Here is a 23383-nt window from a genome sequence, read left to right on the forward strand (position 1 = left end):
AAGACCCGGAGCGAGTGACGGGCCCGCTGCCAAAGTGCCACCGAAAACCCGGAGCGGCTTGCGGGGCCTGGGGCAAATTGCCCCACTTGTCCCCCCCTCTGGGTGGCCCTGTTTCCAATACAAAGTTCTCCTGTGTGGAGTGTTGTCAATACCAAAATTTTTTTTTTCTTTTTTTTCAAAGTACCTTTTGGTAGTAGTGGTGCACCTAAGAAAACACGATATTTTTGTTTACATGCCTTTGGACAATTGGCTGTTGAATGTGGCTGTGTGCGAGTCCTGTTACTTCACTTTGAGGTAACAGTCCCCCTCTTCTCAAGTGTGGGTTACTTCTCAAGAAGTCAAATCTCTCCCAACACAGAGGTTTATAGGATCCATACTGGTCTCCGTAGCAGGGAGAGCTTTCCTTGCAGAAAACGTGTTTCTAAAAATAGAACAAGTAGATTCAGATTTGTGAAATCATCAGTAAGGTGGTCCTCTTCCTGGGTCTCCTGGGGTTGATGGCAGCTACCACTTATGTTACTCCTTTTGTTCATCTCAGAATTTGGGCAGTACAGCACATGTTTTTCTGTGTTTTTCACCATGCCTCATGAGTTTCTGGGTTGGCTGAGGCAGTGGATGAACAGATCAAATGTTTGCCAAGATGTTCTATTCAATCTCCCTTTGCCATCGGTGATGCTAACATCAGATGCATCCAACATTGGATGGTGAGATTGTTTGTCTCAATTTACAATTGGGTCACTGGACTTTCCAAATAAAGAACTTGCTTGTCACTGTATTGACATTAAGAGCCATTCAGATCTCCTTCACCTGTCAGACACATGGTGCCTTTTGCTGTCTCTGGATATTTTGTAACCACAACAAAGCAGATCCAGATCCATCCAGATCCACAGTCTCTTCATCTGACCGTGAAGGGCCATTGGACTTTGACTAGTCTTGAGCAGTCATGTTCTTCTTTGGTGTAGAATATACTGCTCAGTTCTAGAAAACTATCTACAAGAGAGTCAAGTATCAGAGGGGTAGCCATGTTAGTCTGGATCTGTAAAAGCAGCAAAGAGTCCTGAGGCACCTTATAGACTACAAGAGAGTGTTATCAGTTAAAATGGAATACATTTGTTGCTTGGATGAAGGGAAAATCTGACTCTCTGGTGGGAGCTTCCATACCTCTTATTCTTCAGACTTTAAGGACATTAAATATTGAAGGGTTGTCTAATTCTTGTTTAAGAGTTCACCTGGCTGCTATTTCAGTTTACCATGTTTTTGGTCAATGGTAGATCACTATTTGTACATGACTCTGTGAAAAGGTTTATGAATGGGTTATTTAACATATCTCCTTCTTTTAGGGATCCTGTCCCAATTTGGGATCTTAATTTGGTATTATTTATGAGTATTAGGTCACCCTTTAGATTCCATGATGGAGTGCTATTTTATTTATCTGTTAAACTGGCATACATCACTGCTATTATGTCAGTCAGAAAGGTGAGTGAATTACACACCCTGATGACCCACCACTTACTAATTTTTGGAAAGATAAAGTGGTCCTCAGACCCGAACCCAGGTTTTTATCAAAAATAGTTTGTTTCACATCAGACAATTGATTTACTGTTTTCTTTCCAAGACCTCATGCTAATAAAGCAGTCTCTGTGTACATACTTTTAGATGATAGGTTGGCTCTTCCAGACTACTTAAATACACCTACAAGTTTTAGGAAGTCACCTAGACCGTTTCTTATGCTAAAAATCACAGGTCCTAGTGTGTTCACTCGTACTGTTTCTGGATGGGTTAAACAATGCATTGTGCAATATTATGAGTTAGCTGAAATTCCTGAACTGCCAATTGAATGGCCTTATTCTTCAAGTGCTGGAAACATCATTAGCTTCACTCAAAGATATCTTATTAGGGAAGTATGCAAGGCTACTACTTGGAAGTCGGTGCACATGTTCGCTAAATATTATGTGCTGGATCGTGCTGCTATAGCAGATGCCAAATATGGCAGAGCAGTGTTGCAATCACTATTTAATTAGGACTCTGTTCCCAACTCTGGGATTTTTTAGTACTGCCCTCAAAGCATTTGAAGACACTGAGAGGAAGAGTAGGAGAGGACACAGGTATACTCCAGCAAGCACAGTTTGCAGAAGGTTCTAACATAAATCACCACCAGGCAGCACAGTATCTGTAAGTGTTAATATTCAGAGTTATCTCAAAGAACTCAAGTTACAAGTAAGTAACCTTCATTTATGCCCAGTCTGCAGTTTTGTAGCTTCAGATTGCAGATCTCTATCAGAACTTTTTTTCTTAGGGAGACTTGCAAGTTGTCTGTCCCGTCTTTGACAAAACCTTGGGCTTTTCTGGAAAAGTAGATTCTAGTGAAGACCCCTTATATGAGGGTGGCAAGGTGGAATGTGTTCTAACTATTCTAATGGTGACACAGTGCCTCAGGTAAATGGCTTGCATTAGCTATCTTCCCTTTCACCACCGCAAAAAAGCTAAGATGTGGAAGTCTATCGGGGAGACATACCTAAAATTTGGGCAATGCAATGCAGAGCAGTGCAATACCTAAGTCCCCTTGTGTCTAGTCAATTTCACTGTTTCCCCTACCTAGTTAGTTTTCCAGCTGGATTCCTATGGATGTCATGATTACAGCGCTAGCTGTACCTTTGTTCCGTTTGTTTCCCTGAGTGCACTCCCTCAAGTGTTCAGCCTCCTGTCTTTAATTGTTCCAGGTTGGATTTTTGCAGTTCTGCCAATCTTAAACACATATGTTGCAGTACCATGTGTATCAACTGTTCTTACTCAGTGGGTCCAACTGAGTTCAGGTTCCTGCGGTTCTTCCTGTCAGGAATCTGTGACCAGGACTGTTGATTTTAGCAGTGGGAAGAAAGCATAAGGGGAAAAAAAGGATTTTAAAACAACAAATTGGCTGCACGCATGTCTCTTACCTAATGGGTTATCATCCCTGATGGTAACCTAAGCAGACCTGACCGTCTTCAGACACCCCAGCAGGGTGTCTTATGTCTCTTTCAGGTTTCTCTGAACAACCACCCACCCTCTCTTGGGACATGGCTACACTTGCAGATGTATAGAGCTTTGAGTTAAACCAGCCTTCAGAGAGCGCAGTAGGGAAAGTGCTGCAGTCTGTCCACACTGACAGCTTCAAGCACACTGGCATGCCCACATTTAAGGCATTTGCAGCAGCATTGGGAGCGGTGCATTATGGGCAGCTATTCCAGCATGCAAGTGACTGCAAAGTGCTTTTGAAATGGGGGCGGGGGAGGTGGAGTGTGACAGAGAGTGTGTTGTGTGTATGTGGGGGGAGAGAGCGTGGGTTTTTGGGGAGCTGAGAGCATGTCAGCATGCTGTCTTGTAAGTTCAGACAGCAGCAGACCCCCTTTCCCTCCCCCCCGCCTCTCTCTCACACACAGCATTCCACAGTAATGGTTGCTTTGTCTTGGAGCAGATAAGCATGCCAGCTGTCAGAAACGGAGCTTTGAAAGGGCATATCCGCATTCCTGCAGCGATTCAAAAACAATGATAAGAGTGGCCACTTGACTTAAGGGAATTATGGGACGTTTCCGGAGGCCAATCAGAGCGCAGTAATGCAACACCTTGTTCACACTGACGCCCGGACGTTGTAGCCAAGGCACAGCAAACGTTATTCCACTCGCTGAGGTGGAGTACCAGCAGAGTTCTAGCTGAGGAGTCGGAGCGCTCTACATTTCTTGCCAGTGTGGACGGGTAGTGAGCTAGGGCATCCGGGGCTGCTTTAATGTGCTCTAACTCACAAGTGTAGCCAAGCCCTTGAGAGTGTCTTCGGGTATGGCTACACTTGCAGCTGTACAGCGCTGTGAGTTAAACCAGCCTTTGTACAGCTAAGTAGGGAAAGCGCTGTAGTCTGTCCACACTGACAGCTGACAGCACACTGTTGTGGCCACATTTGCAGCATTTGCAGCTGCATTGGGAGCGGTGCATTATGGGCAGCTATCCCAGCATTCATGTGGCTCCAATGTGCTTTTCAAAAGGGGGGGTGGTGGAGTGTGACAGGGAGCGTGGGGGGAGAGAGAGTGGGTTTTTGGAGTGCTGAGAGTGTGTCAGCATGTTGTCTTGTAAGTTCAGACCCCCCTGGCCCCACTGCTTCTCATTCATTCACTCAAAGAAAACAGCAAAATGTTTGCTTTTTCTCTGAAATGGAGCTTTGAATCAGCACTTCCGCATTCCTGCAGCCATCATAACAACGAGAAGAGTGGCCACTTGATAAGGGGATTATCACAGTGCAGTTAGTTAACTCCTCGTTCACACTGACACCTGGGAGTTGTAGCCAAGGCGCAGCAAACATTATTCCTTTCAGGGAGGTGGAGTACTAGCAGTGCTGTACGTGTCTTGCCAGTGTGGACGGGGAGTGAGGTACAGCGCTCTGGGAGGCTTTATTGCTCTGTAACTCACAAGTGAAGCCAATGCCTTACTTTTTAAATCTACAGTTTTTATTGCCTATGGTCAGTGGCTTCTTCCTGTCCTATTTGAAACTAGTTTTGCAGATTTACTGGAGAGGAGGCAAATCTTCAGTTAACAGTGCTGTCACTGTCCTTTAATAGCCTTCAAGTGTTTCTAAAGGGTGTGTGTGTGTGTGTGTTATCTTGACCCATTCTTTTTCCTTTCCATTTGTTTTCCTGATAGCACTACTTTTACTCTAAACCAATATATTCATATAGTAAACATCCCAATGACCACATCCACATGCAGTATTTATAAATTATTACAGAGCAGCTCCACACCTTTCACACAACAGAATGGGAGCCTTTCACACAACAACAGAGAAGGAAAAACAAAGGAAAATGTGATTGTAAAGCTACAACTATTAGGGGGAGGACTTAGAGACCTTTACAGCACCTGGAGCTGCTTTTAATTCTTTTGGGTTTTGACTACATTTTAAGTAGAGTGCTGTTTCTTTTAAAATGTATGTAAAGAAAACTTTATGCAGGTTGGCTTACATTTTACTTTCTTTTTTGTCAGTTTTATAACTTTTTAATGATGGGCATTTTTCTGAGGTGCCTCCCCTCCACATGCTATAAAAACTCCATAGCCCACCTGTGCCACAATAAGTTTTTCTGCATATAAAAGCCAGGACCAGCTCTAGGGGGTAGCAAGCAGGGCAATTGTTTGGGGTTCCATGCCACAGGGGACCCTGTGAAGCGCAGTTGCTTAGGGTCCAGGGTTCAGCCCCTGTGGGATGGTGGGGCTCTGGGGCTTCAGGCCTGGGCCCCAGCGAGTCTAATGTCAGTTCTGCTTGGTGGACCCCCAGAAACCTATTCATGGTCCCCCAAGGGGCTGTGGACCCCTAGTTGAGAACCGCCGTCATAGAGGATGAATTGCTTCTCCTTGAGGGAGCTAAGCTGAGGTACATTGATGTCTGCTAACAAGGTTTCACTTTGGGGATGCCAGGTCTTCCCTCCACCCTTTCCATATCTTGTTGGGGGAAAAGAGTGTTTTTTGGATTGTCGTCTCCCTCACTGACCCTTACTACTCTTCATTGTATACTGAGCAGCATTGGTTCATTTCAACACCATACCAAAAGTTTGCATTAAAGACTGATTGACTGACTACTTCTGGTGTTTTCACAGATTTTTGAGAGACCATTTTGATCATCTAATTTCTAGTATAACCTCATGCATAACACAGATCATAGAATGTCACCCACTAATTATTATATCAAGGCCTTAACTTCTGGCTGAGCTAAAGCTTATCTTTTAGGAAGACATCCATGTTGGGAGGGCCTCGGAAAGGAAAAGGTTGAGAACTCCTGCTCTGAGATGCAGATTTGTGTGACCAAATTGCACATTCTCCCAGTATCTATGGCACTTGTCCAATAAAGAATAACAATTATAGCACATTACAACATGTGAGAAATAAAGACTAGTAAAAAAAAAGTTAGTGGTCAGACAAAACTGAAATAAAATTGATGAAACATTCTTAATAAAGAACTTCAAAAATAATTTGTACATAATTTTTTTCATTAAAAAGCATATTTTGGCCAAAAATTATTTTTATTAAACATTTGACCAGTTCTAAAGCTAATATAATTTTATCCCATTTTCAGAGATCCAAGTATATTTTTGGTAACGTAGTTGGGATCTATTATATTGTAATAGAATTTCGGTATACATAATTTCTACTCAATGGGATCTAAAAATTCTATAAAATTCACATACAAGGTCTCCGAGAAGAAATAATTTATTCTCTTATCAAGTTTGCTAAGAAGTCACTTTTACTGTTCACAAATCATACAAGCATAGTGAGAACAAAAATAATCTGACAGAGGAAGGCACTTTGATGCCCGTCATTAAAAACTACAATTTTATAAAAGTGATAAAAAATGAAAAGACTCAAAGGGATAGAAAATCCACCAAATGCCTTGAAAGGTTGTTCCAAATGTTAATTACACTTTGTTAAAAACTTACACCTTAATTCTAGTATGAACTTTCATAGATTCCAAGCCTAGAAGGAACTGTCATCATTTAGTCTGACCTGCTGTATAATACAGGCCATAGAATTTCCTCAAAATAATTCCTAGGTCTTTTAGAAAAATATCCAATCTTGATTTTAAAGTTGCTGGTGATGGACAATCCACCATAAACTTTGGTAAACTATCCCAATGGTTAATTATCCTCACTGATTTAAAAAAAAAATTATACCTGTATTTCCCATCTGATTTATCTAGCTTCAACTTCTAGGCAATGAATCTTTTTAGAAGTTAGGACACCAGAACTGGAGGTGGTATGTCAGTAATGGTCTCACTAACGCCCTATGCAGAGGTAATACCACCCCTTTACTTTTCCTTGATATTCCCCTTGTTATACGTCCAAGAATCATGTTAGCTCCTTCTGTTATAGCAGGGGTTCTCAAACTTCATTGCACTGCAACCCCCTTCTGCCATCAAAAATTAGTACATGATCCCTGGAGGTAGGGACTGAAGCCTGAGCCTGCCTGAGCCCTGCTGCCCGGGCTGGAGGTGGGGGGAAGCAAAGCCCAAGGGATTCAGTCCCAGGCGGGAGGGCTATAACCTGAGCACTGCCACCCAGGGCTAAAGCTCTTGGTCTTTGGACCTGGGCAGTGGGACTCAAGCTTCAGCTCCAGGCACTGGGGCTCGGGCTTCAGCAAGTCTAATAATGCCAGTCCTGGCAACCCCATTAAAACCGGGTTGAGAACTGCTGTCTATAGCATTGCATTGGGAGTGCATGTTGAGTTGCTTGTCTACCATGATCTCTATATCTCTTTCAGAGATGTGGCTTTCTAGGATATAGTCCCCCATTCTGTTGTAATGGCCTGCATTCTTTGTTTCTAGACATATGAACTGGCATTGGTTGTATTAAAATGCATGTTGTTTTTATAGATCTCCCTGCAAAGATCTAGATTACTATGTATATATTACCTGTCTCCTGCATTGTTTACCACTCTAAGGCCTTGTCTACACTACAGGACTATTTCGAATCTACTTAATTCGAATTTGTGGATTCGACCTTATGAAGTCGAATTTGTGTATCCATACTAAATACACTAATTCGAACTTCTGAGTCCACATTCACGGGGCCGGCGTCGACTTTCGAAGCGGTGCACTGTGGGAAGCTATCCCACAGTTCCCGCAGTCCCCGCTGCCCATTGGAATGCTGGGATTTCCCCCCAATGCATGCTGGGGGAAAAAATGTGTCGAGGGTGGTTTTGGGTAACTGTCGTCATTGAACCGTCAATCACGCCCTCACTCCCTCCCTCCCTGAAAGCGCCTGCGGGCAATCTGTTCATGCACTTTTCTGGTCAGTGAAAGCGTGGACGCCACAGCACTGCAAGCATGGAGCCCGCTGCGATCCTCGCCGTTTTCTCCTCCTCGCACTTTATCGTCCACCTCTTCCACATTCAGCTGCTGAGAAATTGGGCTACTTTTCAATGGTTCTGCAAGCACTGGGGGACCATAGGGGACGTTTTACCAACATGAACGTCGGATGGCCGGGCAAGGTTCCTGATGCATGTGTTCTCAGGAACTGTGGGCTGCTCAGACGCCTGCTGGAAGGTAGTTTCTTCCCGTACCACGAAATAACTGTTGTGGATGTGCATTTGCCTATAGTGATCCTCGGTGACCCAGCCTGCCCGCTAATGCACTTGCTCATGAAGCCCTATACAGGCGACTGGGACAGCGACAAGGAACTCTTCAAATACCAGCGAGCAGCGAGCAGCGTGACCTGTGACTGTTCAGTTTCTTTACAGAGAAGCTGAACCTGCCCCTGTTTCTTTACCCAGTTACTGTTGACTCTCCTCTTCGGTTAAATACCCCGTTCTCCCCATTTCCTCCACTTCCAAGACACGTGTAAAAATAAAATACATGTCACACTGTTACTGAGGAGAGGTTTCTTTATTCATGACTTTTCGTTAAAGGGTCGAAACTGGAACGCAGACTGCGGTGGGTAGGGTGTGCGCTGATGTAAAGACCGCCTCTAAACTTAAGGAATGACAGGCTCCTGCTCCTACAGCGGTCCGCATTGCCGGACTGCTTGTTTCAACGGAGCCTGCCATCCCTCCTTTTTGGGATTCTGTGTGCGGGCGGCTATGTGGCCTTGTGGCGGAGGAGGACGGATACAGATTCCTCTGCTGCGTGACTCAGCGGTCCACAACAAGGACCGCTGTATAAGATCTGTACCCGACCTCCCCCGCTAAAAAGTCACATCCCCACCGCCCACACAGAACCTGGAAACCACCTCCCATACCGACCACGGTGCCTGCTGACTGCACTGTGTGTGTTACCCGCTGCTGATCCGGCCCCCGTGTCTGTACCCTGCGAAAGGTGCCTGTCCTATGCAATTAGCAACGCACTTCCCCACGCACCCCATTCAAACACAGTCTTCAGTGAGGAAACATGACGGAAACAGTACTTAACAGCAAAGTATTTTTATTACTTAAGTACACAGTTATGGGATGGGACTGGGATTGGGACTTGTTTGAGTCCGGAAGGGAAGGACTTATGCAAACGTAGGGTATGAGAGCTTTTGGTTACTTGAGCACTCTGCTGGGGTGCAGTGACAGTATTCACGGCCCAGGGCGGGCATCCTCCTGGTTATTTAGGGTGAGGGGGGTATGTGACTTTGTGGCGGGGGAGGGCGGTTGCAGAGATACTGCCGGGGGCTCTGTCCTGCAGCGGACCTGCAGAACATACACAAGTCGCCGGAGCGTGTCCGTTTGCTCCCTCAGTAGTACAAGCATTGCTTGAGTCGCCTGCTTGTGTTCCTCACGCCACCTCTCCTCCCATTCGCTGTGCTCCCTCCACTGCCTCTGCTGGTCCGCCTCGGCTAGGTAGCAGCCCACACATTCATCGAAAATCGTGTCCCTTGTCTTTTTCTTTCGCCGCCTAATCTTCGCCAGCCTCTGCGAGGTGGATGCTGTGGAAGGTCTGGAGACAGTGGAAGCTGTGAGATGGGAAACAGTTAGTTAATTCCTTGCAATGATACTTTTTTGCGAACAATTAACTGAGTCTAGGCTGTCTCTGTGAATTTTTTGTTGAGAACCCCTGTGCCTGCTGTTGCACAAATCATTTGCGCGGTGGATTCTGGGTAAATGTCGCCAGTCATTCCTTCCTCCGGGAAAGCAAGGGCAGACAATCATTTCGATCACGTTTTCCATGAAATGCCCTGGCACACGCCATAGCGTGGCAACAATGGACCCTATTTTGCCTTTTGTGTATGTCACCGTATGTGTACTGTATGCCGCTGATAGAGGCGGACCAGCAGCGCTACACAGCAGCATGCTTATGCTTTTGCATGACAGCAGCGATGGTTACCAGGCATACTGCACCGTCTACCATACCATGAACTGGTAAGAAGACGGTAATAAGATGGTCATGGTTACCTGTCCTTTTGCACTGCGCCATTTGGTGCTGTCATAAGTGCCCCTGGTCGATCAGCCAGGGGCACAAAAGCAAAATTTGGGAATGACTCCCCGAGTCAATCCCTCCTTTTTGGGTATCTAAAAATAGAATCAGTCCTGCCTAGATTATGTGCAAGTGTACTAGAGAACCACTGTATCATACAACCAGAGACCACAGCTGCTCTCTGTCCAATCCTGCATAAATTTTGAGCTGAACGCTATTCACAGGGTGTGCTCCTGAAACAACCCCAGCTGTTCATTCCGTTCTTCCCCCAGCCTTCCTGGGTTCCAGTACCATTGTCCCCCCACTTGTGTGATGAAGTAATATAGAATGCATATAGACACAGGTAGTCGTTTGTGAGAAATGAGTGGAAGGAAGCCTCCAGCTGCAATGATAGTCCAGAGATGACATTAAGGGGTGTGGAGGAGGGAGCCACTCATCCCTCTGCTAGTCCAGGGGCAATTGAATCTTTTCTTTACAATGAAGGGTGGGGGCTGATGGATCTCAGCCCCCTGTTGCAATGATGAGGACGGTTACCAGCCATACTGCACCATCTACCATGAAAAATTAGCAACAGGCGGCCTTGACCGACCGGTCCCAAGCAAGTTGGTACGGTTGTCATGGTTACCAGCCCTTTTGCACTGCCCCATGTGCCAATAGGCTGATGATGAGGATGGATTTCCATCCTTTTGTACCATCAGCCATCCATAGCGTGGGGGGAGCAAGGATGTTGGTGTTGAGTGCTGCACCATCGCGTCTATCTGCAGCATTCAGTACAGATACGGTGACATGTAAAAGAGTCAACAGAGGATTGTTTTCCCTTTAACTTCTGGGGGTCGGGGGGTGCGTAAATTGCCGAGCTATGCCCCGTCCCACCGCGGACACTGTGTTTGACCCTAGAAGCATTTGGAGATCAGCCAAGAATGCAAATGCTTTTCGGAGACAGCAGGAACTGTGGGATACCTTGCGTCCTCGTTCCCCCCTCCCTCCATGAGCGTCCATTTGATTCTTTGGCTTTCCGTTACGCTCGTCACGCAGCTGCGTGCTGAGTCTGTGCTATGCCGTCTGTCCGTTTATTTATTAAAAATACTTTGGACCAGGCGTAACGTAACATTTCTTCCCCTACTTAGATGCAGGAGTCTCTGAGCGAGATCACCGTGAGGACAGGCACTGAAGGAGATAGAGAGCGCATGCTGCGTGAAAGCTAGCACGAACCACGGACCTATGCAGCCGTGCTCTGGGAGGCAGTGCTCCCTGAATACCGCATGAAAGCCTCGCGCGGAAAAGTGTGCTATCACGGAGCACCCAATAAGGCAGCTCTCCCCAGGAACCTCCTGCTGATGCTTATCGATTAACGGCAGGAGAGCTTCGTGGCGTTCTCCCAGGAGGATTTCTGTTCTATCACCATATATACAGAGACCTCCTTTTCACACACTTCAGATTCCTGTTATATTAAGAATAAAAGTTAACATGGTTAAAGCACTTACCGACTGCTCCTACCCCTGATTCAGGATCCGGGTTCCTGGCCGGGGAGGGTTGGTAGGGGATCTCCGTGAGGGTGATGAAGAGATCCTGGCTGTCGGGGAAACCAGCGTTGTAAGCGCTGTCGCCTGCCTCGTCCTCCACAAACCCTTCCTCATCTTCCCCGTCCGTGAACATCGTCGAGGAACTGTCCGTCGACACTGTCCCATCATCAGAGTCCATGGTCACTGGTGGGGCAGTGGTGGCAGGCTCCGTAGCGTCCGTTGGCCGCTTTGATTTTTTGGTAGCCTTGTCTGGGGTCCTTGATTTTCACGCGGCGCTGCGTTGCATGACGGCTGTATCCTCTGTCTGGATCATGGCTTTGGAGACCTTCTCGTAGGTCTTTGCATTCCGTTCGTTGGAGAGCAGCTCCGAAAGCACAGACTCCTCGCCCCACACACCGATCAGATCCAAGAGTTCCCGGTCAGTCTATGCCGGGTCCCTCTTTCTATTCAGAGATTACATGAACTCCTCTGCTGGAGAGCTCTGCATTGCTGCCGGTGCTGCGGAGCTCGCCCCGATGTGCAACCAGAACGTCAGATTCAAACCGCCCAGACAGGAAAATGAATTCAAATTTTCGCGGGTCATTTCCTGTGTGGCTGGGCAGAGAATCCAAGCTCGGGCTGCTGTCCAGAGCGTCAACAGAGTGGTGCAGTGTGGGATAGCTCCCGGAGCTACTAAGTTCGATTTCCATCCACACCTAGCCTAATTCGAACTAGCCATGTCGAATTTAGCGTTACTCCACCTGCCGGGGTGGAGTACCAAATTCGAACTAAAGAGCCCTCTAGTTCGAATTAAATGGCTTCCTGGTGTGGACGGTTGAGCGGTTAGTTCGAATTAACGCTGCTAAATTCGAATTAAAGTCCTAGTGTAGACCAGGCCTAACAAGTTTTGAGTTACAGTCAAACCCCGCCATAACGCGCCCCGCCATAACGCGAAATCGCATATAACGCGATCGCAGGTTGGCTCCCTTTAAGGTACAGTATAATACAGCAAAGAATCCTGTGGCACCTTATAGACTAACAGACGTTTTGGAGCATGAGCTTTCGTGGGTGAATACCCACTTCGTCGGATGCATGTGATACTGTACCAATGGTCCCCAACACCATGGCAGGGGAGAGAAACTGCAGTCCCGCACCTGCTGGGGACAGAGAACTCCGGGGCTGCGGGTGCCGGTGCTCTCTGTCCCTGGCAAGTGGGGAGCCGCGGCCCCGCACCTGCCAGGGACGGAGAGCACTGGCGCCTGCAGCCCCGGAGTTCTCTGTCCCTGGCAGGCGGGGGGCCACAGCTCCTCTCCCCTGCTGGGCACTAGGCACCAGGGGCACTAGGCGATGCACCTCAATGCACCGCTTTGGGGATCACCTGACTGATTTGAAACCCCGCTACACCGTGACCCCGCATTTAGCGCGATGGGATTTTTTGGACCCCAAAGGTCGCGTTATAGCGGGGTTTCACTATATCTGCAAACTTTTGGAAGCAATGATTTTATATTTTCTTCCAGATTATTGGTTCAGATTGAATTGATTAAACAGATCCCTGCAGGACCCCATTAGAAAAAAATCTATAGGCTGATGATTCCCCCATTTACAATTATGTTTTCAGATCTGTCAGTGAAGTACCGTATATACTCACTCATAAGCCGGTTCGTTTATAAGCTGACTCCCCCAAGATGGATAAGTAAAAATGGAAAATTTTTATAACCCGTTCATAAGCTGACCCTATAATTCAGGGGTCAGCAAACTTTGGCTCCCGGGCCATCAGGATAAGCCGCTGACGGGCGAAGATGGTTTGTTTACCTTGAGCGTCCACAGGCATGGAAGTAAACCTAAGTAAACAAAGCAAAGAGTCCTGTGGCACCTTATAGACTAACAGATGTTTTGGAGCATGAGCTTTCGTGGATGAATACCCACTTCGTCGGATGCATGTAGTGGAAATTTCCAGAGGCAGGTATATATATGCAAGCAAGAATCAGGCTGGAGATAACGAGGTTAGTTCAATCTGAAGCTCAGCAGAAACTGCTCAGAAGCCTCAGAAACTGCTGAGCTTCAGTTCATCTGCAAATTTGACACCATCAGCTCAGGATTAAACAAAGACTGTGACTGGCTAGCCAACTACAAAAGCAGTTTCTCCTCCTTTGGTATTCACACCTCGACTGCTAGAAGAGGGCCTCCTCCTCCCTGATTGAACTAACCTCGTTATCTCCAGCCTGATTCTTGCTTGCATATATATATCTGCCTCTGGAAATTTCCACTACATGCATCCGACGAAGTGGGTATTCACCCACGAAAGCTCATGCTCCAAAACGTCTGTTAGTCTATAAGGTGCCACAGGACTCTTTGCTGCTTTTACAGATCCAGACTAACACAGCTACCCCCAGTAAACAAAGTGTCCTGGTGGGCCAGCTGCTTACCCTGACGGGCTGGGACAGTAACTGTATATTCATAACAGTAATAAAAAAGGTTATGTGACATGGAATATACATAAGCAATATGGATAAAAGCAATAAGAATAGACAAGTAGAACTAGTGTTCCAAAATACTAATAACAATGAACAGCTGAGTGAGAAATATATAAAAGGTTATCGGGGTTGGTTATTGAGAAAAACAACAACATATAAGCTGAATAAAGAGTGGATGCCTCAAAGGGAAAAAAATGGAGATAATAACTGCAGTTAATAGCAGTTAAAGTTCATTCAGAATCCTGTTTTTCTTGAATTACTGTAGCAAAACAAAAACTATTAACTAGGTTAAAAAGAAAACATTTTATACCAATACTTTTCTTTATCTAAGGATTTGAAGAATTTTGTTTGCCTTCTTTTCTACTTTTTCTTTTGTGTGCAGCAATATATTGGCTACTTAGCACAAGAGTTTTACTCTTCCAGCTTTTTAACTTAGGCCTGATTTATGCTAGGAATTTACTTTCGTATAGCTACGTCTCTCAGGGGTATGAAAAATTCACACCCCTGAGAGACACCACTATATCAACCTAACCCACGGTGTAGTCCAGCACTAGATCGGTGGGAGAATTCTGTTTCTAGCACAAACAAACTTAACAAACATATTTTCATGGATTTGGGTGCTGAGTGGCATCCAGCGCCATGTTTAGCCTTCTTAACGACTTAACACTAGCATAGACTTTTAACAAACAGTTTGAGAGATGTATAATCATTAACATTGTCACTGGCCACATTGTACCAAAAGGGTTTTAGGAGGGAGAGGTGTGTGTGGAAGGGTGGGAATACAAATCAGGCTAGCTATTATCCTCTTCCCAAAGATACAGATGAGGCAAGAAAGGAAGTAGTGCCAGTGCCTTTACATTTCCTTAAATTGTCTATAGTTTGATTCTACTCTCTGTCTGGGCATAGGACTATGCATTCTTTTTTCCCATAACTGCCTATTCTGTGTTGCTTTTAGTTTCTCACTGTCACAGCACAATGATTGATTTTTACCAAGAGCAAATACCGTAGCTGTCACTTGGCTGTCAGCTGTATGCAGACTGTTACTTTTAACTGTTTGCAGGATTCAGTTACCTTAATCAAACAAACCTGTAATTTCATCAAAAAACTTTGTTAGACAAGACCATAAAACCACGTTGATGATCAATAATTATGCTACCGTCTTTTAATTGTTTACTAATTGCCTCTCATATCAACCTTCCCATGATTTTGCCTGTGACCGATGTCAGATTAACTGGTCTGTAGTTTCCCGGGTCATTCCATTTACTCTTTTAAAATATTGGTACAACATTAGTTTTTTTCCTATGCTCTTCGCCAATGTTCCAACATTTGCTAAAAATCCACATTAATGGTTCAGAGAGACGATCAGAGAATTCTTTTAATATTTTTGGGTATAAGGTACTGTGACAGGTTGGACCCCTTGGGAAGCCAACTGATGGTGCTGAGATACCACTGAGTCTACCTGTTCTGCCAGCATGGGTCCCCTTTAACTTGTGTTGCTGAGCCAGGGTCTTAAAACCTCCTCTAACACACACACAGGCAGGGCAACATCCAGCTACAGATCAGCTCTGGGAAGACTCAGTTTAAGGGACTTGCTCCAGCACTCAGATGTCCACCTCCCTTGGAGTGCAGACCCAAAGATATATTATGAATTTTGCCCCCTCCCTCAATGTGGAGAGAGGTGTGCACATTTCTTAACGTCCCCACCCCCCGCCCAGTTAGAAATTACAGAAACTGGGTTTAATAATAAACAAAACAAATTTTATTAACTATAAAAGGCAGATTTTAAGTGGTAAAAGGGGTAACAAACAGAACAAAGCATATTACTAAGCAAATGAAATCAAACACCCAAACTAGGCTAGTTTCACTAAAGAAATTGGTTACAAATAGTATTTCTCACCCTAGATCAGGGGTCTCAAACTCCTGGCCCACAGGCCATCTGCGGCCCACGAACCTCCCCAATGTGGCCCGCAGGGCTCCAGCAGTTTTTGGTCTGGGTCTCTCCCTTGGCCCCGCCTGCTGTCCCCGGGTGCTCCCCCCTTCCAGGCGAGGCCCTGGCAGCGCAGCGGAGCTGAGCGGTGTCTGCCTGCTCGCTCCATGTGTCTGTCAGCCCCAGGATAGAGCGGGGCTGTGCCTTTGTGTGCTGTCCCCGCCCTGAGCTCCTCTGCAGCCAATGGGAAGCTGTGGGGGCGGTGCCTGGGGGCAGCAGCACACAGAGCCCCCCTGCCCCCGCCTTGGAACCTCAGGTAAGTGCTGCACCCCTTGACTCCTTCCCAGAGCCTGTACCCTACCCCACTCCCCCACCCCCCAAATTCCCTCCCAGAACCTGCACCCCCTCTCCCTTCCCACAAACCCCCTCCCGCCCCCAAACTCCCTCCCAGAGTGTGCAACCCCATTCCCTCCTCCTGCACCCCCACCCTTTGTCCCAGCCAAGAGCCTACACCCCAGAACCCCTCCCCCACCCAAACTCCCTCCCAGAGCCCAACCTCTCACCCCTTCTGCACCCAAACTCTCTCCTGCTTTTTGGATTTTGATTGCAGAGAATGTGCAATGGAGACAAGCAATTATTGTTTCCAGCTCCCAGCCCTCGTTTCCCACACAATCGGGCTGCTCTTTTATTCTGAGCGCCATTTGCACAGCACAGGGGGAGATGTCAGCAGTTTGATCTTTAACACATGTGGGGAAAACAACTTGAGAGTAGCACATTTGGAAGGTTGTAGCAACATTTTACACTCTGTGGTCTCCATGTTGCCTTCCTACCACTCCTCGAACTCTGATTGACTTAAGTGCATTTTGGTAATTGGAAAAATTGTGGTGCAGAGAGGCAAACTCCCCTAGTTTTACACCCAAGTTTTCAAAGGGGCCTCATCTCTTTTTTATGATAGAGGTTCAGTGTGAGCTCACTACAGTGCCTTGGGAAAGTTTCTGCTCCATGCTAGTGAAGGTTATTTTAACACGGCTTTTGTATTTTATATAATTTGCTTAATAATTTAAGGTGGTATTTCCCAAACTTTTGGAAGCTGAGCCCCAGTCCAGGAAAATGAAACCAATCGTCCCTACCCCTGCCGCCCTGGAATGTGTTGTTTAAGGCTTACTCATGTTAATTTATATACCTTCTGTGCCCCCTCACTCCGTTAGTCCTTCCTCTCTCTCCTCCCTCAGGAGGATGCCTTCCATATCTTGGGGAACACTGGTGTAGATCTTTATTATATCACTAAGCAGCTGATTTGGTTGGACAATGACAGCAGACTTTAATACCAGAGGGCACAGCTTTTTTAAACTTTAAAATTTTCAATCACTTTATAGTTGGATGAAAACTAATTCTGGAAGGCCCAAAATGAGTGGTCCAAATGCAGCTTTGAGGCTTTCAGAGACTGCAGTTCTCAGCATGCCATGATCCACCTTGATTTTAGCGACAAGCCATTCAAATCAAGATGGGACTTGCTGTGCTGGGACCTGTAGTTTTTGCAGGCCATGTCTCTTGAATGACTTGGGTGACTGCAATTTGCTGTGTTACACATAAAACAGGTTGTTGATGCAACCTTTTATTGAGCAAAAGGTAGGGAAGAGCCCTCTTGGTATTTTTTTAATTAGGTCATTGCTAAACATAATTTTGTGTGTTCTGTATAGGGGGAGAGATGCATTTATGAAACCATATGTCAGCCCTGTAGATGAAATTCAGAACATGGGGCCTTTTCTTTCTAAACTGTTGAATGAAAGGGCAAGGGAAAATACTGAGGCATGATTTACAATAACCAGTCACTGCCTCAGAAAGATGAGCGCTGTCATGGTTCGTGAACAAATAAGGCACTAAAGCGAAACTGTGTGGAATCGGTTTGAGAACTGGGACTAAATTCTAAACTGATATACTTCTGTGAAACTCTAAGTCAGGGGTAGGCAACCTATGGCACGCGTGCTGAAGGCGGCACACGAGTTGATTTTTAGTGGCACTCACACTGCCTGGATCCTGGCCATTGGGCCGGGGGGCTCTGCATTTTAATTTAATTTTAAATGAAGCTTCTTAAACATTTTAAAAACCTTATTTACTTTACATACAACAATAGTTTAGTTATTATAGACCGATAGAAAGAGACCTTCTAAAAATGTTAAAATGTATTACTGGCATGCGAAACCTTGAATTAGAGTGAATAAATGAAGACTCAGCACAGCACTTCTGAAAGGTTGCTGACCCCTGCTCTAAGTCAACATAATTGCCTACTGTAAACCAGTGCAGAATATGGCTTCTTCTCTTTAATGAGGGGTTGTCACAATTGTTATTTCCTTTATGAAGCCAGACTCTGACTAGCATTTGTTTCTTTAGAGAAGAAGAGGAGCGCCTGAGAAATAAGATCCGAGCAGACCATGAAAAAGCTCTAGAGGAGGCAAAAGAGAAGCTGAAGAAATCTCGAGATGAGATTCGAGCAGAGATTCAGACAGAAAAGAACAAAGTAGCCCAAGAAATGAAGAAGAAAGACAGCAAGCCTCTGCCACCTGTACAAGTACCAAACCTCATAGGGATAAACAGTGAAGACCCAACAGATAAGGACATCCGAGAGAAGAGGGACAAAATTAAAGAGGTAACAGGCAGTGTGTGATCATGGTTGTTGCAGGCTGTGATAGGAATTGTTTTATTTAGATTTTCATGAACATTTTATAAAATCACATTTAAAAAATTAAGTATGATTATAAATCTTTCCTTTTAAAAAAAGTGTTTAAAAAACAAAACATTTAGTAACAAACACACGAACTATTCATCTGTGTTTAGGAAGAATTGAATTCTGGTTGGCAGTTAGAAATAACACAGGAGTACAGATGTCTTGTGGCACATTTTCAACATTGTGCATTTTCAGTTTTCTGACTCCCTGAAGCAAAAGGTTCCTACAACATTTGATACCAAAGAAATAGGCTGGATGCATATGTGGTCATATATGCTTTCAAATATTGAACATGTGATTCACACTTATTGTGTTCCTTATCGGTTCCAGTGGTCCATGTAGTCCAGTGTCCTGACTCTTAACAGTAGCTAAAACCAGCTGCTTCAGAGGAAAGTGTAAAAAGCTCTATGGTGGACAATTATGGAATTGATTGTCCATAAGAGAAACTTGTTCCTAGTGGTTCCCAAACCGTGGGTCATGACTCCCAGGGGGATCACAGAAAGGGTGCTGTGGGGAGTGGATGGGTTGTGGGTCTCCATCTATGGAGGGGCAGATAGGCCAAACCTGAGTGGTGCTGTGACCATATATACCAGGTCATAACACCTGGAGTAGGGAGCTGGGTCCTGCACGACAGGATGCAGGAGCCATAACTTCTTGGGGTGAGTGTGGAGTGGGCTCCCTTTCACACTCTCCCCCCATCCTGCTGCACATAAGAGCTGCGGCTGCCCAGAGTGAGTGCAGGGCAGGCTTCCTCTCGGTCTCCCGGCAGCCTCAGTGTGGCATTAATAGAGGTGAGCCCAAAGGGGTCATGGCCTGGAAGCATTTGGGAACCACTGAGGTAGTGGTTAGCTCCTTCTCTGAAGCACTATGGTTTAGTCATGTAACTATGAGAATCTCATCTTTCATTTTTTAAAAAATGTTTGCATCTCTTATGGTCATGGAGAAAAGCTTAAAAACATGATTTACCAGGAAGCAAAGAAAAAGAACTCAAAAATTCTTCTTCTTCATTGAGTGGTTGTATATCTTGCAGTCATGGTATTGTGCACCCCCTAATACCAGAGGTAGAAACTTTTTCCCCCGTTGGTCCACACATGCTCACAGAATGCCCCCTCCCCTGCCTGCCTGAGGGCATAAAGGGCTTTGTTTCTTCAGGTGCACCTTAGGCTAGAGATGGAACACTAAAGGTTCTTTATCTCTGTTTTAAGATTGGGTTTAATCTATTGTAAATAGTGGGGTTTTTTTTTAGTCAGTTAGCTTTAGATTAGTTCTTGTGTTAGTATTTTAAGCTAGTTTAACATTTACTTAGATATTGGTGCTGGGTAGTAGACAGCTGTGCCATTTCCTAAATCTCCCAGTTTTAAAATGTGCCCCTTGTGTAACATTGCTATGCTGACCAGAAACACTCCTCAAAAGTGAGGGGCATATTTCTAGTAAATGTGTTATCTACTGTTCTTTTGCCAAGTGGTCTCAGAAGAACATGGAGATTAAATTTAGGGTGTAACTCCTGGACAGATCTATCAGACCTGACTCAGATTCTGGTCAGTCAGATCAGTCTGTCTCCAGTGTTCCCTCTACAAATAGTGCTGCTGGAGCAGTTAAAAGATCTTTGGCTGAAAAGGGAAACAAATTTCATTCTCCTGGCCCTTCAAAGAAAAAGAAGATGAGATCACCTCAAGACATAGAAAAGTGCTCTAAGAAGTCCTAAAGGATACCAGTAAGAGCTTCATACATTACACAGAGAGACTTCTGATCATTCTGAGGCTTCAGAAAACCTCTGAAGGTTACGGTACTGTCTACGGTACATGCTCCATCAGTATGCAAGGATTTGGTAGCAAGTACACAAAGCACTATCTAAGGCCAAGGTTACAGCCTTCTTGACTTCTTTCTTATTGATACCGCATACACTGGTATCAATAGGTTCTACAGCTACAGGATCAGTACTGATTATTTCAGCTCCCTCGTTTATGGTACCATGAGATTTAGTGGTATCTGCTCATTGAGAATCACTTCTTCTGGTTCATGGTGACAATCCATTATCGTTATCTTGTAGGGGTGAATCATCAGTATTGTCTCCTGCTTATGAAGGGGTAATAACAACTTCCTTCGCACCAACAGATGGTTATAGATTTTTGCAAGATATTTTAAATAGGATTGCAGCAGCTCTGGAAATACCAATTGAAATGGTGTGACCCAAGAACCCCTTAATGCCAACTGGCAAGGGAGTTACAGGAATGTCCTGATTCTGGTATGTCCATTCTGGATCACCAAAGAATGTTATTTAAGTTCTTAAATGAAAGCTAGGTTCACACTACTCGTTAATATTGTTGTGAAATGTATATACTGATACATTGTAAGGAGTTACGTATATATTGTGACAGACCCAGACCAGTGGGGTACAGGAGTCTGGTAGAGGGCAGATATACTGGTCACTGGATGAGTAGTTTTCTGTTCCCTGAGTGACCAGAGCAGGGGCTGCACTAGAGTAATCAGGAACCTGCTAGAACCAACTAAGACAGGCAGGATAATTAGATCACCTGCAGCCAATCAAGGCAGGCTAATCAGGGCACCTGGGTTTAAAAAGGAGCTCACTCCAGTCAGGCGAGGAGGAGCCAGAGGAGAGGAAGTGTGTGTGAGGAGCTGGGAGCAAGAGGCACAAGGAGCTGTGTGTGAGAGGGTGTGCTGCTGGAGGACTAAGGAGTACAAGCATTATCAGACACCAGGAGGAAGGTCCTGTGATGAAGATAAAGAAGGTGTTTGGAGGAGGCCATGGGGAAGTAGCCCAGGGAGTTGTAGCTGTCATGCAGCTGTTACAGGAGGCACTATAGACAGCTGCAATCCACAGGGCCCTGGGCTGGAACCCGGAGTAGCGGGCGGGCCCGGGTTCCCCCCAAACCTCCCAACTCCTGATCAGACACAGGAGAAGTTGATCCAGACTGTGGGGAAGATCACTGAGGTGAGCAAATCTGCCAATAAGCGCAGGACCCACCAAGGTAGAGGAGGAACTTTGTCACAACTGGTGTCATGGGTGGGATTTGGTGTGCACAGCGCGGCAGAAGAAGGAGGGTGATTTAAAAAAAAAATAAAAAAAAGTAGAGGGTTTATTTTTATTTTTTTCACCACAATGGATGACTTAGTACGGGCATTGATACAAGCTACGGCGGCCCAGCAGGAGGCTACCTGTGTCCAGGCAGCTGCCCAACAGGAGGCAGTGCGATTGCAGCAAGAGACTAATCGTCTGCTGATGGACCAGGCTTCTCAAGACCGGGCTATGTTGCGGGAACTGGTAAACCAGGTAAAGACCCTTACAGAGCTGAACCGCGGCCATGATGGGACGCAGATCATACGGGCCAGCCATTGGCTGCAGAAAATGACGCGGGAGGATGATGTAGAGGCATACCTTCTGGCCTTTGAGAGGACAGCCTACGGGAGGTCTGGCTTCGAGATCAGTGGTCTGGCATCCTTGCCCCATTCCTGTGTGGGGAGGCCCAGAAGGCTTACTATGATCTGCCTGAAGAGGCTGCAGCAAACTACTCCCAGCTGAAAGCAGAGATCCTGGCCAGATCTGGGGTAACGACCGCAGTGCGGACCCAACGGTATCACGAGTGGAGGTACCAGGAAAACAAAACCCCGTGGTCCCAATTGTATGACCTCATCCATCTTGCACGCAAGTGGTTGCGAACGGAGTCCCGGAGTCCGGAAGAGATACTAGAGGTTCTGGTCATCGACCGATACATGAGGGGACGACTGCCAGACCTTCGTGCCTGGGTAAGCCAGAACGAACCCTCCACCTATGATGAGGTTGTTCCACTGGTAGAGAGGCGAAGGACAGCGAGGGAGCTGACCCGACCAGTTAAGGAAGAGGCACCCCGGGTTAAACTAGCAGCACCAAGCCCTAGAGCTCGGGTGACTGGGCCACCAGGAGGGCCCAGGTGGAAAAAGAGAGGGGCTGAAGGCCCACCAGAAGCCACAAAGAGTCGGAGCACGGAGGGAGAAGAGGATCATGATGTTAGATTGCCCAAACCAAGAGACCGGGAAATGCCTAGGGCTCCATACAGATGTTATGCTTGCGGGGAGTGGGGACATATAGCTGCACAGTGTCCCAATGCTGAGGAGCCAATCCAGTGTAACCTGGGGAACTGGGCAGACCCATGCTCCCTAATCCACCTTGTGGGGGACTCACTAACCCCACATACGTACACCAGACCAGTGAAACTAAATGGGTTAGAGACCACGGCACTGGTTGATTTGGGGAGTGCTATCATGCTTGTCTCGGGGAAGCTCATCAAGTGTAGTCAGCTGCTGCGGGCTAAGCGTACAGGGATAACATGCATCCATGGGACAGTTGGTTATTACCTCACCATCCCAGTAAAACTCGAGATTCAGGGGAACACTACTGAGGTAGCAGCAGGTGTAGTCCCTAAACTCCCATACCCGGTGCTCATAGGGAGGGACTTCCCAGGGTTTGGAAACTTACTCCCAGTAGGAGGATTGGAGGAAAAGGGGAACCCTGAAGTTAGTGAGGCATCCACAGTAGACTGTCAACCCCCAGTCTTCTCTGAAATATCCCCAGATTTCTTTTCCATTCCCAGACAGGGTAGAAAGTCGAAAAGGGAAAGGAGGGCACCTAAGGTCTTGGGAACCCGAATACTGACTCAAAGCCAGAGGGTCGCTCTAGTAGGTAGGCGGACCCGAGCAGCTGAAAAGGAGGCCACCCAGGAGGGAGACGCACCCGAGTCTGACCCCCACCCTAACGCTTCTGAACCAGTAGAGGCAACAGAGACAGGGCCCCTAGATCTTGGGCAGATTAGCCCCGGGAGAGGAAATTTTTGGATGGGACTAGGCTGAAGACCCAAG

The 23383-nt window shown here is 46.2% G+C and overlaps 1 protein-coding gene across 1 annotated transcript in view; it reads left to right on the plus strand.

Annotated features, from left to right (window-relative positions):
• MAN1A2 (mannosidase alpha class 1A member 2) overlaps positions 1-23383 on the plus strand; it is a 307506-nt gene that overhangs the window by 45823 nt on the left and 238300 nt on the right. The window contains exon 2 of the mRNA XM_045000927.1: positions 18196-18451. Coding sequence (XP_044856862.1) covers positions 18196-18451 — 256 coding nt within the window. The remainder of the gene's footprint in view (positions 1-18195; positions 18452-23383) is intronic.

Source organism: Mauremys mutica, chromosome 1 (genome assembly GCF_020497125.1).
Source record: "Mauremys mutica isolate MM-2020 ecotype Southern chromosome 1, ASM2049712v1, whole genome shotgun sequence".
In the NCBI taxonomy this organism is placed as follows: domain Eukaryota; kingdom Metazoa; phylum Chordata; order Testudines; family Geoemydidae; genus Mauremys; species Mauremys mutica.